General features: G+C 32.1%; 2 protein-coding genes across 4 annotated transcripts; one reads left to right on the top strand and one right to left on the bottom strand.

Annotated features, from left to right (window-relative positions):
* Positions 1–5,073: 5,073 nt before the first annotated feature.
* On the top strand, positions 5,074–8,316 carry LOC107408794 (PHD finger protein ING1). Of its 3 annotated transcripts, none has more exons than XR_003054608.3 (7): positions 5,074–5,195; positions 5,341–5,412; positions 6,045–6,232; positions 7,099–7,162; positions 7,365–7,558; positions 7,674–7,839; positions 7,934–8,316. XR_003054608.3 is itself a non-coding variant. In XM_048476666.2 (7 exons), the coding sequence occupies exons 1-7, from the start codon at positions 5,168–5,170 to the stop codon at positions 8,042–8,044; spliced, it is 717 nt and encodes a 238-aa protein (XP_048332623.2). In that variant the 5' UTR covers positions 5,078–5,167; the 3' UTR covers positions 8,045–8,316. The 3 variants fall into 3 exon arrangements, 2 of the variants coding, with proteins under 2 accessions (XP_048332623.2, XP_015871699.3); XM_048476666.2 differs by having other exon boundaries at positions 5,078–5,195; positions 6,045–6,220; positions 7,365–7,464; XM_016016213.4 differs by having other exon boundaries at positions 5,082–5,195; positions 7,365–7,464.
* Positions 8,317–9,616: 1,300 nt separating this feature from the next.
* On the bottom strand, positions 9,617–14,538 carry LOC107408563 (chaperonin CPN60-2, mitochondrial). Its single transcript, XM_016015968.4, has 18 exons — positions 14,349–14,538; positions 14,005–14,029; positions 13,766–13,897; positions 13,331–13,490; positions 12,992–13,167; positions 12,803–12,898; positions 12,201–12,305; positions 11,965–12,051; positions 11,785–11,874; positions 11,582–11,662; positions 11,412–11,480; positions 11,153–11,230; positions 10,882–10,977; positions 10,661–10,760; positions 10,475–10,578; positions 10,185–10,290; positions 9,986–10,064; positions 9,617–9,888 (listed from the first exon to the last, which is right to left on the bottom strand). Exons 1-18 carry the CDS (start codon positions 14,384–14,386, stop codon positions 9,774–9,776), a joined length of 1,737 nt encoding a protein of 578 aa, XP_015871454.1. The 5' UTR covers positions 14,387–14,538; the 3' UTR covers positions 9,617–9,773.
* Between the last annotated feature and the right edge of the window lie 1,702 nt (positions 14,539–16,240).

Genomic DNA, 16,240 nt, shown 5'->3' with positions numbered 1-16,240 from the left:
TTTTGCTTTTTTGCTTTTTTATTTTTTTATTTTTTCAAACTAAATGAGAAGCCTAATTATCATTTGAAGCAAGCCAATTATATATAAAACATAAATGTTAAAAAATAAGTACTAATTAAATCCACATCTCCATCTATTTAATTAATGGTCGTTGAGAATAAATTAATTCAGGGTCAAAATCACGTTGCTATGTATTTTAGTCTAGGACCAAGACATTATACATGGTCTGCGATTCATTTTAGGAGTAGTGTATTTCAATCTCTATCGATTCTAATGAATCTCTCTGACCTATCGTCTTCCCCAAGTTGTTCTACACAAAATGATATAAAGAGTTTCTTTTTCACCAATAAATGTCATCTTGTTTTTTTTTGGTAAAGAAATTAACAATAAGATCAAGATGTCGGTTTCCTTTGATTTTTTTTTTTTTTTCCTTTTGAGTGGATTTGAGCTTCTTATTAACCTCTCAATATGCCAACCTCTTAAAGTCTTCCACATGTCTGGTGGTTCAGAAGAAAACAATATAAGTAACAGCCAGCATTCCAACCGGGACCTTTCATGTTTGTCTTTAAGTCGATTGTTACAATAAGAGACTGATCTATTAAGTACTGACAATGACCTGCTTCACTGGACAGCGAATTTTAGCCTCTAATGCACATCTCACTTTGAAGTTTTATCTTTCTATCAATAACATTCCAAAAATAATAATAACAGTAAGATTAAAAGTCAACAAAAACATGCCCGTCCAAGGAAGAAATTTTGTGTACACTGGATAAGTTTTAAAATATAGAACTGGATTAGATTATTTTAAATTTAGTCCAAATAGATTGAACTAATATAAGTTTAATTAACACAATTCAATTGGATTAAATCTAAGCTATGTTCTAAGCTCATCTCATATATTCCAAAATAACAAAAGCAATATATTTATCTAGTTTTATAGTTCTGCTTAAAACCCCTCTCTGAAGCATTTGGGGTTGGAAAAAACTATTAGTTTTGACATAATAATAATAATAATAACGAAAATGATTCTGTCTCTTTTACTTGTTCTTGTCCTTGTTGGATAGTTCCTGCTGGAGTATAATAAACTCTTGCAGCAACAGAGGAAAAAGGATCCAACAAAATGTTGATGACCATGGTAACTGAGAGAATAAGACTAGCCTTCCAGTCCTCTATGCGCTGAAATCATAACATATAAGATTAACATTCAAGCCAATTGGTCAAGTAAAAGAACAGTCCTTGATCATTACGATTATGGTTTTTGTATTAGCTAAATAGATTTAGTTAATCCATTGCAAAGTTTGCATCTAATGCTTTTGAGTCACGGAATGAACTATTTAGATTTCTGAAAGGAATTTTATTTTGTCCTAAAATGTTAATATATGCCGCTGCCTTTTTTACAAGGATAAGACAGAATATTTATGGATCATACAAAATGTTAATCAGAAAGACAGCAGATGCACCTTCAGAATATTGTTCAGGTCTAACAGGCTAACTAAATCTGGAAGCTATTCTTGAACTAGCTTGAAGAAGATTATATTGTTCTGTTTTATTCTGGTGAAAATGTTTCTTGTTCAGTATTCAAGCTATATTCCTAAGCACTACCTTCATTGCCTTGATTGCTGAAAGAAATTTGCATTCTATTGAGATGAGGTTGGCTAATTAACATTAATAGGAGATTAACTACTAAATATCATGTAAATCACTTACAGGTCTTTAACATGACTTTGGATTGGTGAATTACATATTCTACGGAACTGCTTGACGAGGGAATGCAACAATGGACGATACAAATAGCTAGCTAATCCGACCACAAATATATACTTTGTATTTGAATATTACTATATATATTAACATTTTAATTTCTAGGGAAGTTGAATGCATTCAGGATCATGTTTCTGCAGGGTGTGTGATTAATTGTTTTTAGCAGGATAAGAGTGTATACATCATTGCAGTTTATATTCACACAAAGTAGTGTCAACCATGTTAGATATCATGGAAATGGCTGCAAATTTTTTTGGTTCCAGCTATTAACAATAAATTAGAGAGTGTTATATGTGAAATTGTTTATTCAGAAAGAACACAGAAGAAAACCAGATCATGTTTTTTCTCCATCAAAATTCTAGAAATGAGTGACAGATAACCAAATTTCTGGTTTGATACAGGCTGTGCCCATATAATAAAGTTGAAAAAAAAAAAAAAAAAGAAAAAAAAAAAAACGACTATGACTAATGAAACATGACTGAATAAATGCAATAGAATGACAAAGTGAGAGAAAATGAACATACAAAAAGAGACAGCATAAACAAAGGACGAGTTAGAGCTATTTTGAATGAAGATGTTGGGAGATCAAAGAGCTGCTTTAATTTAATCATCTTAAGAAGCTCTAATAACGGTGGTGATGAAGTTGACAGCTTCTTAAAAGCTTGCTTTTTATTAACATGCAAATGGCAGCTTTGTGATGGAGATCACTTGGTCTGCTATTTGCCTTCTTGGAGGTGAGACACATTGATCCAATACATCCATATGCAGATCATTCTTCTAAAAAATATTTATTTATTCATTATTTATTATTATTATTATTCACAGAACTACTTGACTTGATTAGACTTTAGGAGTATTTGTACTATGTTGCATTATTGCTTCACTTAGCCTTACCATGTGCCAACGATTGAATTGATGGATTTGGCTGATTCTTCCATTTGATACTAATACTTTCAGAATATTCTCACCTCTAGCTTCAAAGTCTTATCGTTCTAAAACTATCCAAAGACATTTTCCCTCCATGGAAGCAATTTCAAGTGCCCTGTTACTTGGAGAAGATCACCTCCTATTTCAAATTCGAAATATAAAACTTGCTAAAGATCACTTCTTATTTCAAGTTTGAAATATAAAACTTGCTAAAGGTCACCTCCTCTTTGGAGGTGTGCCTAGAGTTTAAACAATTTTTTGATTTTTTCGATGTTCACAAGCTTAACAAAAAATAAAAACAAATTTTCTCACACTTGTAAATTAATATTTTAAACAGATATATTAGTTGATATATATATATATATATATATTAATTTCTGAACTGTCACACTTTTCTTGTTTTCTAGTTATAGTAGTAAAATACTCAAGCTCTTTTGTAGCTGTTTATGTTCCTATGCTGTTCAGTTACAATAGTCAAACACTCTGGTTCTAGCTATCTAGTTATAATAGTCAAATAATCTGGTTCTAGCTATTTAGTAAAAGATCTTGGTCTCCGGAAAACCAACAAATTCAAAATCATGATTGCAAAACGACTATTCAATGAAGGAATGCAGCATCCCAATATAGCAAAGCTAATTTAACTGCAATTCTGCAAATATTTTAATTTACATCTGTCACTGTTCAGATTATATATAATTGCAAGGCCAGATGAATTTTGAATCTGTTTTTGCAGGGCTTGTGATTTAACTGCTGTTGAAGCTAGATGAAGAGCGTGTGCCTTATTGATACATTATGAACAAAACCCCTATCTTCTAAGGAGAAGAGACAAATAAGAGGAGAGATTGGTTACTTCATTCATGCCATAAACATATTACAACAAATAAGAGGAGAGATTGGTTACTTCATTCATGCCATAAACATATTACAACCCATTAGATCATATAGATCATACCTACTGTACAATCGGTTTGTAACTGCATCTACATGAAAAGAGAGCATGGAATAACAGTTATAAAATAGATATGAAATAAATAAAAGATTGCCTCTGGTTGGGGTAAGATAGTGGCATCTTCAGCCACTGGAAGAGGATTTCCCCAAAAAAATAAAACAGTCTTTCTTCATAACATATATTTAGTATTTTTATATATAGTCTACTCCCATAACATCTGGGCTTTTATCTTCGTGCAATTAAAAATGAATGGGTTTGTGGGCCTCGAAGCCCATAATTAAAAGATTATATACAATTTTTTTTTTTTTTTGAGGGGGTTAAATAATTAACAAGATTATATACATATGAATTCATTCCTTTCATTGTTTATGTAAGTCTTTTTTTTTTTTTCTAAAACAAATTATCAATTATTATCCAAAATATCTTTGCATTTATGTTTTCGTAGACACAAATAAAAATGCTTAATCATTGAAGCTAATCTATTTTATTTTATTTTTTTATATTGATCAGATAATATTAATTACGAAGCTTAGGTCTTTTTTTTTTTTTTTTTAAACTTGTTTTTTGTACAGTTTCGGTCCTTCCCTTTTAATTTTTAATTTTTTTTATTTTTTGGCACTAACGTTTAGCCAAATTAAACAACGAAGCTTAGGAGTGTGATTAGAGACTTTAATATAAGCCACTGTTAATATAAACCATGTTTTCATGTTTTCTCGGTAATAATATGAATTTCAATCCCTTCACTTCTAATAAAATAAAGCAACACCTTAATATAGTGTATATATATATATATATATTTTTTTTTTCATTCGTGTAAAATTATTTGGTCAACTTATAATATGTATATATATATATATATATAATTATTGAAAAATTCGGTGAAAATTTCAGAATACTATACAATCTGTACGTGTCAATTCACATCATCTACATTTATCCTTAAAAAAAGGAAAAATTTTATATTATACTTCTTTATGTGTTGTTTAATGTCATTTTGATATTGACTAATGAAGCGGAAAAGAAAAAGAAAAAAAAAAGGAAAAAAAAAAAAAGAGAGGTCATGTTGTAATTTTAGGGTAAATATCTCATTATATTTAATTGAAATAGACATAAAAAAAAATTGAAACAAAAAAAAAAAAAGAAGAAAACAAGTAAAGAAAAACATAAACTCAAAGCATATGCCAACGGAAACTAATATAAACTCAAAAAATAAATAAAATAAAAATAAAAATAAAATCCCTTAAAATATAACTAATATACAGACTGGCAGAACTCGAAGTTACTATTTATATAAAAGCGAAAAAACAAATTTAACATATAAAAATAAGAACGAAAGAAAATTTCAATTTACTATTTTGTACACACCAATATTCTGCTTTTGGCAAGAGGCAACCCAATTCCGAAGGCTATATATGTCTTTTCGAAGTGATGAATACTTATAAATGTGTGTGTGTACATATAAATATATATATATATATCATCTCACCTGATGAAGCTCCGACCCAGACAGACAGAGCCAAAAATTCACAAATGTCATTCCTGGAAGAATTTCAAGCGAGTAAAGCTTTTCTCTTTCTTAAATCCTTCTACTTTTGGAAACCTAACCCTAAATCTGAACTCTTATTCTTAAAATTCATGCTGAGGCAATAACTTGTTTTTTTTTCCCTAATTTTGAACACCAAATGTGTCTTTTTTCCACACAGGCATCGATTCACTGCCCAATATTCTGCAAAAGAAGTATTCGGTTTTGCGTGACTTAGATAAAAGTTTACAAGGTATGCTTTTATGCTTTTTGCCCATCATCATCTTCTTCTTCTTCTTCCTATTAATTGTAGCTACATGTTTCCGAATTGCTCTTAGTTTACTTCCATTCAATTTTCATGTTTTGGAAGGAAAATAAACTCAATAGATTGAATTTGTGAGCTATTGTAGATCAAATTTTCATATTGGTTGAACTGGGTTAGACTTAGAAATCGCAATAATTCATGAATATACATGTAATTTGTTTGAGATGCTTTGTGGTTACAGTTATGAACTTATTTTAAGAACTTGGTTATAATTATTGGTGAGTTTTACATGCCAAAAAAAGGGGTATCATCATTAAATATGCCTATATGAGAAATTGGGATATGGGTTCAGGAGTATACTAGATTTTCCGTATTTTTTCAGTTGGGTTTGAGGATGCCAACTATGGATTACTATCAATTTTGCATATGAAACTAATTATTCTGTCTTTTTGTTGTGCGTGAGTCTGTTTTTAGTGCTTGTGTTCATATTTTTGCATTTAGGAGGAAAAAAGATTAAAGCTGCAAGTTTTATCGGTGTCTTCACCTCAAGTTGTTATGTTCTGCTATTTAGGTTTTTCAAGAGCAACATTTTGTTCTGATGTGTATCAATGTATGAACAGATATCCAAAGACAAAATGAACAACGCTGTGAACAAGAAATCGAGGATATCAAGAAAGAGGTTAAGTCTGGAAATATTACACCTGATACTTCACTTATCAGATTCTCAGATGCAGCACTCGATGAGCAAAGGCACAGCCTCTTGATTGCAGATGAAAAGGTTTCCTTGGCAGTTCAGGTGTATGATATGGTACATATATTCTGGGCCTTTTATTGAATTTGTATATATAGTCGCTGCACTTGCTGCTTGATAGGATTATTTTGCCTGATTCTATGATTTTGATGCTTTATTGCTGTAAGTCTATGATTTCAAATTAGTTGCACATGTCAGTTCCCTTTCCTAAGAAATACTTAATTAGGATGCTTAGACTTTGTTTATCTTATTCTTTTGATGAGGGGAAGTCTCAAAACAAAAATAAAAACTCACTTATTTGATGAAAACAAAGTAAAATGCAGCGTAGAAGTGGTGAGTATATGATCATGAGAAGTGGCTTTGTTTGTATGCAAGAATTGTTACTTGATGAAAATTGCTACTTAATAACGTTTACATGTTTAACTTCCAATTTGATGCTAATGTGGAAATTGTTTGATTCCATATCTTTTGAACAATTAAGTCCCTTGATTACAAAGTTTGCTGAAAATTGAACAGAAAATAAATTGAGAAGGTTCTAAAAAAGAAAGAGCCATCAATAACATACCTTATCTCAACACTGTTATTATGGGTTGAAAATTCTGAACTTATGACGTCAAAAGTCTGGTTATTTTCTGGAATTTAAAGTTTATGTTCATTCGATGCTAATCTGATTGTTTGAGTAGCTTCTTATTTGCAGCTTTTCTTTACTGAGGTTCAGTCCTGGTTTTTATGGTGTTTGGTCACATATTTTAAACAAATGTATATGAAGCTTCAGACTTTGCTTGTAATGTTAAATTATAGAACCCTGATTTTATAAAGTCTCCTTATACTCATTCTATGATCTGTTGTCTTCTGAAGGAGGTACATTGGAATTTCCTTGCTAATGTTTTTACTGACCCTGGCATTCTGTAATTTTGCTTCAGGTGGATACACACATACAACAACTTGATCAATATTTAAAAAAATTTGATGAAGAACTTCGCCGTGGTACATCACTTATATTCCTTTCCATCTTGCTGAATATTCATACATCAAACTTGACTTTGATAAGTTCCTTCATATTTTGAGTAGTCATGTATCCCAATTGAACTTATGTACAACAAATGATAATAATGATAAATATAAAATAAAATAAATCTGTCACAGTCTCTTACATAGATTCCCTGATTAATAAAATAGTTTATGGCAGAAAGAGATGCTGTGCCTGCTAGTGGTTTGCCTGCTGCAAGTTTGGATGGCAATGTAAAATCTGGAAGGGGCAGTGAAGGTGGCAAAGGAGGCCGTAAGAAGTACCTGCCATTCCTTACATCTGTTTCTTTTCTTAGCTTAATATTTTTTCTTCGTTGGCCTTGTGAGCTTGTTCTTCTTGCACTATTTTTTTATGTAAGTTTTGGTAATTGATTACTTATCGAATGCCAAGAGGGTTGAAATGTTCTTGTTGTCTTGTTATTTAATTCTAAACCTATTATGACATGCTTGGAGTATCTTTTCTTCGCAGAACACGCCTAGCAACAGCAGCTGCAGCAGCAGCTACAGAAACAGCCACTACAGCTGCCACTCCTACTGGTATGGATTTGGATTTACCTGTTGATCCAAATGAACCAACATACTGTGTGTGTAACAATGTCAGCTATGGAGAGATGGTTGCATGTGACAACCCCACTGTATGAAACTCTTTCACCTGTGTTTTCAATGCCTCTTTTTTCAATATCATATATGCTCCATGACCTGATAAAAATTCTGTTCCTCTTCTGTTAGTGCAAGATTGAATGGTTCCATTTTGGCTGTGTTGGTCTGAGAGAACAACCAAAAGGAAAATGGTATTGTTCAGAGTGCGCTGTGATAAAACACCGTAGAAAAGGAAGATGATGCTGTATTGTACTTTTTTCAAGGACCTGGTCGTCTCCGTTGTAGTCATGATGGGAAAAGGAGTATTGCATGTATTATGTATACAATGTGGTCTTCGCCGGAACGAATGGATTTGATCAACCACAATTTGTAGCAGTTAGTATCATGATGTGAAAAGTAATGTTGCATGTATTATGTATACAGTGTGGTCTTCGCCTGAACGAATGGATTTGATCAACCACAATTTGTAGCAATTGGTCAACATAAATGCATGGATGCCATTGATTTTTGGATTTGTATTGACTATATACTGTTTAAAGAAGTGATAAAGTCACCTTTTCGCAGCCTCCCTCTTCAAAACTTGCTTTGAGAACATCTCCAAAAACTCTTTAAAAATAAAAATCATCTTTCATATAATAAAGAGTATTTTTTAAAATAAAATAAAATTTTTAAAACTTCTCTAATGCTTTTTGTACCATACTTTTTATTTTTGGTTTTTTAATAGACATTTATTGTTATGTTTATTTTTTTTTTCTTTTTTGTGTTTTTATTTTTAACAATAAACATTTTTAAAATATATTAATATAATATAATGGTTTTAAAATTTGATAAGCATTAAATAATATTAATATAATATCAAAAATAAAGAATGGTTCTAGCTCTTAAATTTAAATAGTAAAATCTATCCTGTATTTTAAAAAATCAAAATATAAAATAGATTGAAATATGTTTTGAAGAATTGATTCTTCAAAATAAAAAACATATAATGGATAAAAACCCTTTGGGATGCTTGAAGAGGGAGACTTTTTCTTTTTTTCTATTTTTTAATAAAGAATAGGGGTAAATTTCGCTTTTGGCATTTAAAACAAAAATAATTGGATAATTATGCTGGAATCTAACTGGGATTTGTTGAGGCAGAAATGAAATTATTCAACTCAATACCAGCATTTAAAAATCTTAATTTTTGAATATATAATAATGCAGTTAATACTTGCTAAACATGCTGTGCATTGGAATGACCAATTAGGTTGGTTGAAATAATGGCCTCCCCGGCTCTACTTTAGTCCACCAAGACTTTTTATCTTCTTATGTGAAATAAAAATTTCTAATTTGTTGACAAAAGAAATTCTGAGTTCCATGGTTCGTTTTATATAACTTACTAATCTTCAATATTTATCCACACTATTATGAAAACCCATATGGAGAATTATTCTACCGTTCTTCATTGTAACTATTATCATTAACAATTACCGGTACTGCCTTTAAAAAAAAAAAATGCCAGCATTAGCTAAGAGGAAAAATAAAGATTAGATTTTTTACACACAATTAACTACCTATTTTCCAACTTATGCCTAGTTTTGAAAGGGGAAGACAGACCATGACACGCAAACTAGTCAGAGTTCAAATATGAAAGATCATTCCAAAACAAAGTGAAACAGAAATTTCCAACAGCGTTTTATGCAGCGAAAAAAATTTATTTGCAAAGAATTAGTTCAGTACATGAAAATTCCTCCTCAAGCAATCATCAAATCTAAAGCCCGAATTAAAAGAGCTAACCTAGATGCCGACCTCTTCTTACTATGATTACATTGATTCTTTTTTTCTTTTTCGTTTTTTTTTTTTTTTTTTTTGGGACCAAGCCTACCAAGAAAATAGGGTTTAAACCCTCATCTTTGATTCGCAAATAGATTAGGTGACAAAACAAGTCAAAAGGGATGTCATTTTGTTTGTATCATGAGAAAGACCCTCATCAATAATCCATGCCACCCATTCCGCCCATGCCACCACCCATTGCTGGAACCTCCTTGTCATCCTTGGGAAGCTCCACCACAATAGCTTCGGTAGTAGTCATCAAAGATGACACACTGCATAGAAAAGGCAACAGATGTTAATTGATAGAAATGAAAAACAAGTCTGATCACAGTTTGCAAACACAAAGACTGAGGAAGTTTCATGGTTCACCTTGCGGCATCAACCAAAGCTGTTCTGATGACCTTCAATGGATCAATAATTCCGGCTTTAACCATATCGACGTATTCACCTGTTTAAGCAGAAGCGAACAATAGAACTAAAAAATCAGTAGAAGTGGTAGAGACTTTCTCCAATTGTCTTTTGAGCAAAATAACAGAAAAAAGAATTGCAGAGCCAGATATCTACCGACCTTTGGCTGCGTCATATCCAAGATCAGGGTCATCTTGCTCCAACAGCTTACCAACAACAACAGCTCCCTCAACTCCGGCATTAGAAGCAATGGTGTGGACAGGTGTCTGAATGGTTAATAAATGAGAAAGAAAATAAGCTTAATTAAACCATCAATTAAAAACAAGTCACCCACATGTGAGATAAATCGAAGGCCCAATGGTTTGTGCACATTGATCAAGATATGGTGTTTTATTAGTTTATATTCATTTCCTTTCATTCTCTTTTTTTTCGAGGAAAGGAGATACAAACCTTCAGAGCATTCTGAATAATCTGCACACCAATCTTCTGATCAAAGTTAGCAGTGTGAAGCTTTTCCAGCTCCTTTGAAGCATATAGAAGTGCAACACCACCACCTGTTAATGTTACTCCTGTTAGGGTCATCTACAGATTCTACGGCAAACATGATACAACATGAAACAGGGAAAAACATATTACCAGGTACAATGCCTTCTTCAACAGCTGCCTTTGTGGCATTCAAGGCATCTGTAACTCTATCCTTCTTCTCACTCACTTCGGCTTCACTAGCTCCCCCAATCTGCGATAGAATACCTTTTTTACACACCATTCCATTTCCCAAGAAATTGATGTTGTTATTTGATACAGAAACTAAGCTAGCCTATCATACAAGAAACTAGTATATATGACAATGTACCGACCTTCAGCACAGCAACACCACCAGAAAGCTTTGCCAATCTCTCTTGTAACTTTTCCTTGTCATAATCGGAAGTGCTCAACTCAATTGCTGACCTAATCTGTGATCATAATAATTGAGAGCAAAAAATATAAGTTTCTGAAGTAATCTTTTTGAATTCAATAACTAAAAGAAGCATGAATCACTAACAGTCAAAAGAAATTATAGATTTTTATATATAATATATATATATATATATTAAAGAAGTAACAGTATGCAGAGCAAAGCAAACAAACCTGTTCACATCTTTCATCAATAGCCTTCTTATCGCCAGCACCATCAAGAACTACAGTGTCATCCTTTGAAATAGTGACCTAAAACACAAACATAAATCATTAGAAGATAAGTAGAAACTTTTCAAGAAAGAAAAAGTAGATAATAACCAATTAGGGAAAAGTAAATTACTCCCCTAGTTGAGAAAATTGCATTTCAACAGAAACTACGTAGTTAGAATAAATACAAGGCAATGCAAATTACAAATATGCTTGAGCTTACCTTTTTGCAAGTGCCAAGCATATCCAGATCCACTTTTTCCAAATTCAGACCAAGCTCTTCAGTGATAAGCTAAAACATATAAGTACCACACATCATGTCAGAGATCATTTGATAACTCTAATTTGAAAAGGTTCACAACGAAAGAATAAGGAAGAAAATGTTGAACATACATCTCCTCCTGTAAGAACAGCAAGATCCTGCAAATTAGCTTTACGGTTTTCACCAAAACCAGGGGCCTTTATTGCACAAACCTGCAGAAATGCATAATCAAAGCCAACAGTTCATTATCTCTGCAAGAAGTCAAAAAAAATCAAATGGAAAGCATAGTTCCACTGAAAAAATCATGACAAAAGGAGTTGCTGCTAGGTCAAACCTTGATTCCGGCACGAAGCTTATTTAGAATTAGAGTTGCTAGAGCATCACTTTCCACATCCTCAGCAACGATAAGCAAGGGCCTTTGTCTCTGAATAGGATAAAATAAATTTGTGTCAAACTATCACATCAAAAGTAAAAAGTGAATAAAACAGAATTAATAAACCAGAAAATTACTCACCTTCAACGCCAACTCTAACACTTTAACTACAGCATTTATGCTTGAGATTTTCTTCTCGTGGATTAGAATCAGAGGATCTTCCAATTCCTGTATGGACAGCATTTGAGGACAGTCATCTTTTAGCAAAAAGAAGACTAAGTTTTCAAGGATTTTATACCATTCTTCTGTTCTGTTTTGTGCAGGACAACAGTTTCAACATACAAGTAATTTAGTAGTAATGCAAAATAAACACTTACGCATTTCTGGTTTTTCTGATTGGTAATGAAATAAGGAGATATGTAGCCCCTGTCTAGCTTCATCCCCTCAACAACTTCCAATTCATTGAACAAAGTTTTCCCATCCTGCAACGTTTAATGTAATTTGAGACATGCATTAACTGAAACATAATAAAGAGCGAGCATTCCTTTGACCCTCCACCATAAGAAGTTCCAAATATGCATATGCATTATATATTCTTACACATTATACTTAAATTTTATATGAAAAGACTGTGAGTAGAAAAGAATGTGTGGCAGGACAGATAAACATATTGTCTCTGATAGTGGAGTGGTTAACTGGACTGAGAGAAGCATTGGAAAAATAAAAAAATGCAAAGAACTATATAAGAAAACAAGGAAAACATATTGTCTCTGATAGTGGAGGGGTTAAATGGACTGGGAGAAGAAGTTAGAAAAATAAAAAAGGGTTTTGCTAGAAGTGGGGAAAAACAACTATATAAGAAAGCAAGGTGATAAAAGCTTATAGATTGCGATATTCTTCCAGAACCAGATTGTCATATTCTTCCAGAACCAAGGGAACAATGTTAGTCATAAGAAACAATGTGAAAGAATAGACTTACTGAGATTGTGATTACTCCCTCTTTGCCAACTTTCTCCATTGCCTTTGCAATCAGTTCACCAATTTCCCTCTCTCCATTTGCAGATATTGTTCCAACCTATAACAACAGCTATTTTATCACAAATCGCCAAAATCAAAGTTCTCCAGCAATAAAATTACAAGATTGAAAAGAATCAACCAGAAAACAGACCTGTGCTATCTCTTCAGACGTGCTGATCATACGTGCTCTGCTCTTCAAGTTTGTTACTACAGCATCAACGGCCATGGTAATACCACGTCTTAGGTCCATTGCATTCATTCCTGCAGCAACCGACTTGCATCCTTCAGTAAAAATTGCCCGGGTAAGGACTGTAGCACAAGTTGTCCCTGCAAAGAACAAAAATAAATTAATGATTAGTCAAGAATAGTTATAAAGTAGTATAGTTACACGCCACAAGAACAATCTACTCTTAGAAAACCATTTTGTAAAGTAACTGAAAGAGCCATTGCTAACATAATCATAGACAACCATTTAAAGTTAGAAACACACCATCACCGGCAACATCATTAGTGGCATTTGCAACCTGTTTCACCAGACTAGCACCAACATTCTTTACTCTATCCTTGAACTCAACACTCTTTGCAACTGTTACACCATCTTTTGTCACTTTGGGGGCACCAAAGCTTTGTTCAAGTACCACATTACGCCCCTTACAAGATACAAGAACAAATCCAGTATCAACAAAATGAAAAATTAATTCGAAAGCATCTATAAATAAATAAACAAAGATAACTAATGAATCATCAAAATATATATGTAAACAAAAGATAAAAAATAAAAATTTTAATCAAGTAAAGAAGATCATAAATTCAAACAAATAGGACGTATAGATGACACCTTCATCTCCTAACAGAGTAGAAATATACCATCTTAAGAGGCAATAGAAAATATAAACAGCAAAGGATAATTGATTAATGAGAGAACCTTAGGACCCATGGTGACTTTAACTGCATCAGCAAGCTCCTCAACACCCCTAAGCATCAAAGCACGAGCCTCCACTCCAAATTTAATGTCTTTGGCCGCATAGTTTCTGCTCCAACTCAACCTACTACCATTCTAACGCCAGATAACACAAACAACACAAGCAACACAAATTACTCAACAGAAAATAATATTTTCATCAAATATCAATAAACCCATTAACACAAAGCAATCCAATTCACCTGATAGGTGCTATTCCTAGCGATCCTGCAAAACCCACAAAAGAAAATCCATGAAAGTTAATTAAGAACGACAAAGGAAATGGCTTTCTGTTACTAAACAAGATAAGAAATTTCCAAGATCATACTGTCAGAAACCAACTTTGGCCTATTGGGGCCAACCCAGATTCTTATGTTAGTTATATTGATTCCACTTCCAGAAAGTAAACAATCATAGATCCAAATGATTAATATTACACATCATCTTAGCTTATTTTTCTCCTACATTTCTCGGCAACCAAACAGAACGAGACAGTAGAAACCCAGAAAGATGGAAATAAATGAAAACACTAACTGTTAAAACCCACCTAGCCTTGGAAGCGAGGCTGGAAGCGAAGCGGTACATGGTGAAATGCAGAGGAATAACAAGAACTTCGAAAGAAAAACAAAGAACGAGAGAGTTCCAAATGAGTGAAAAGACAGTGATGGTTCGGAGAGAGAAGGGTTTTTGTAATGCAAGGGAAGAGTCTAGAAGCTGCTGCAGCTTCTAGGGTTTAGGGTTTTATCTAAATTCCAATACCCAAAAACCCATCTTTGCATTTTTTACCAAAAAGGAAAAATAATAAGAAAAATAAAATAATATAAAAACCATTTTTACATTAGAATATTATACCGTATTTAAAGATTTTTCCTTTCTTTTTTTTTTATTAATTCAAAAGTAATAAACTTAACGGTCACGGCATGTGGATGGAATATACCCTCGGCAGTAGAAATTACTCAATAAGATTCCAAGACTCATTGGCCATTTGTTCCAATTGTGGACCAAAGAATGGTGACCCACAATGAAGTAAAGATTTAGAGTTAATACTTATTTTATGAAAGAGGAAATTATTTTTTTTTATCACTTTGATTAGTTAGGAATTTAAATTTTCATTAAAAATAATAATAATAATAATTTTGTCATTTGTTTTTGTATTGGTGAGGATTAATTTCAGACCATGCTTTTATGCAAATTGCCACATGAAATATGCCATCTTCATGGAGTAAGAAACCTATACTCAAAAGGTTAAAACTTTTTTTTGTTGAAAGACAAGGTTAACCTAAAGTTTTTTATAATCTCAAGTCATAAAATTTCTTTTCTAACCAGAATTTTGAACTTGCATTAGTATTTTGCAACCAAGCCATTTATGAATAAGGAGATATATGTTTTGGAATTAAAAGAAAATGATGATAATACTATATTGACCACTAATGTTTAGGAAGAAAAGCCATTGGAAAAAAGGTTTCAACGGGGACAAACACATCATGCACTCTCATCCCATTTATTCACATTTATTCATATTCACAAAAAGTTCAAACTTTTTTTGGTTGAGTGACAAGAAAACTAAATAGAATAACTTGGAAGAAAATTTTTAAATCCATTCTGTTAAAGCTCTTTATAACCTCAAGTCATAAAAAGTTTAATAGAAAAATATCAGAATTTTGAACTCGGAATTAGTGCCTTGAAACTAGGCCATTTTTTTGGAGAAGAAGGGGATACATGTTTTGAATTAATTCAAAGAAAGTGATGATAATTCTATATTGACCACTAATGTTGAGGAAGAAAAGCCATTAGAGAAAATCTTCAGAGGAACATATACATCGTGCACCCTATTTATGTTTATTGATTAAATCCATATATAGGGTTCATGCATATCATATATGAAAAAGGCACATGGTGCGTCAATTTCACTTAAAATTTCCAAACCGCTGACCATTAGCCCCTCCCTTTTTTTAGTTCAATTTAGATAAATATTAATGCTGCTTTTTGAGGAATGAATATTCTTGTTTTGAAATAGTAACAACTAGTATTAAAATATATACAAGTAAGATTGCACTTTCATAAGGGATATTGCTAAAACTCTTACAATTCAATTAGCACTTCATAATGCAATTAAAACTTTTGAGTTATATCATTTGTAAGAGTGACTCTCAAGTAATGGCTCCTGATCAATAAATTTGGTTATCTAGTGGAAAATTTTATTTATTTATTTTTTGGGTTTTGGAGCTACAATATTCATAAATGATAATATAAATCTTTGATTAATTGCACTTTGATAGTTTTTAATTTGAAAAAGTTGCAATTTTAACTTTTAAATTTGAAATATTTTAATTTAGACTCTCAAATTTCAATTTAATTTATTTTTATCCAATTGAATTTTTGACAATTGGTGATTTTTTTTTTTTTTTTGGAAATAGAAAATCTAAATTACAACAAATT

The sequence above is a fragment of the Ziziphus jujuba genome, chromosome 3 (genome assembly GCF_031755915.1).
Source record: "Ziziphus jujuba cultivar Dongzao chromosome 3, ASM3175591v1".
Classification (NCBI taxonomy): domain Eukaryota; kingdom Viridiplantae; phylum Streptophyta; class Magnoliopsida; order Rosales; family Rhamnaceae; genus Ziziphus; species Ziziphus jujuba.
The sequence above is the reverse complement of the archived record's forward strand: the minus strand, read 5'-3'. Positions and strand labels throughout refer to the sequence as shown.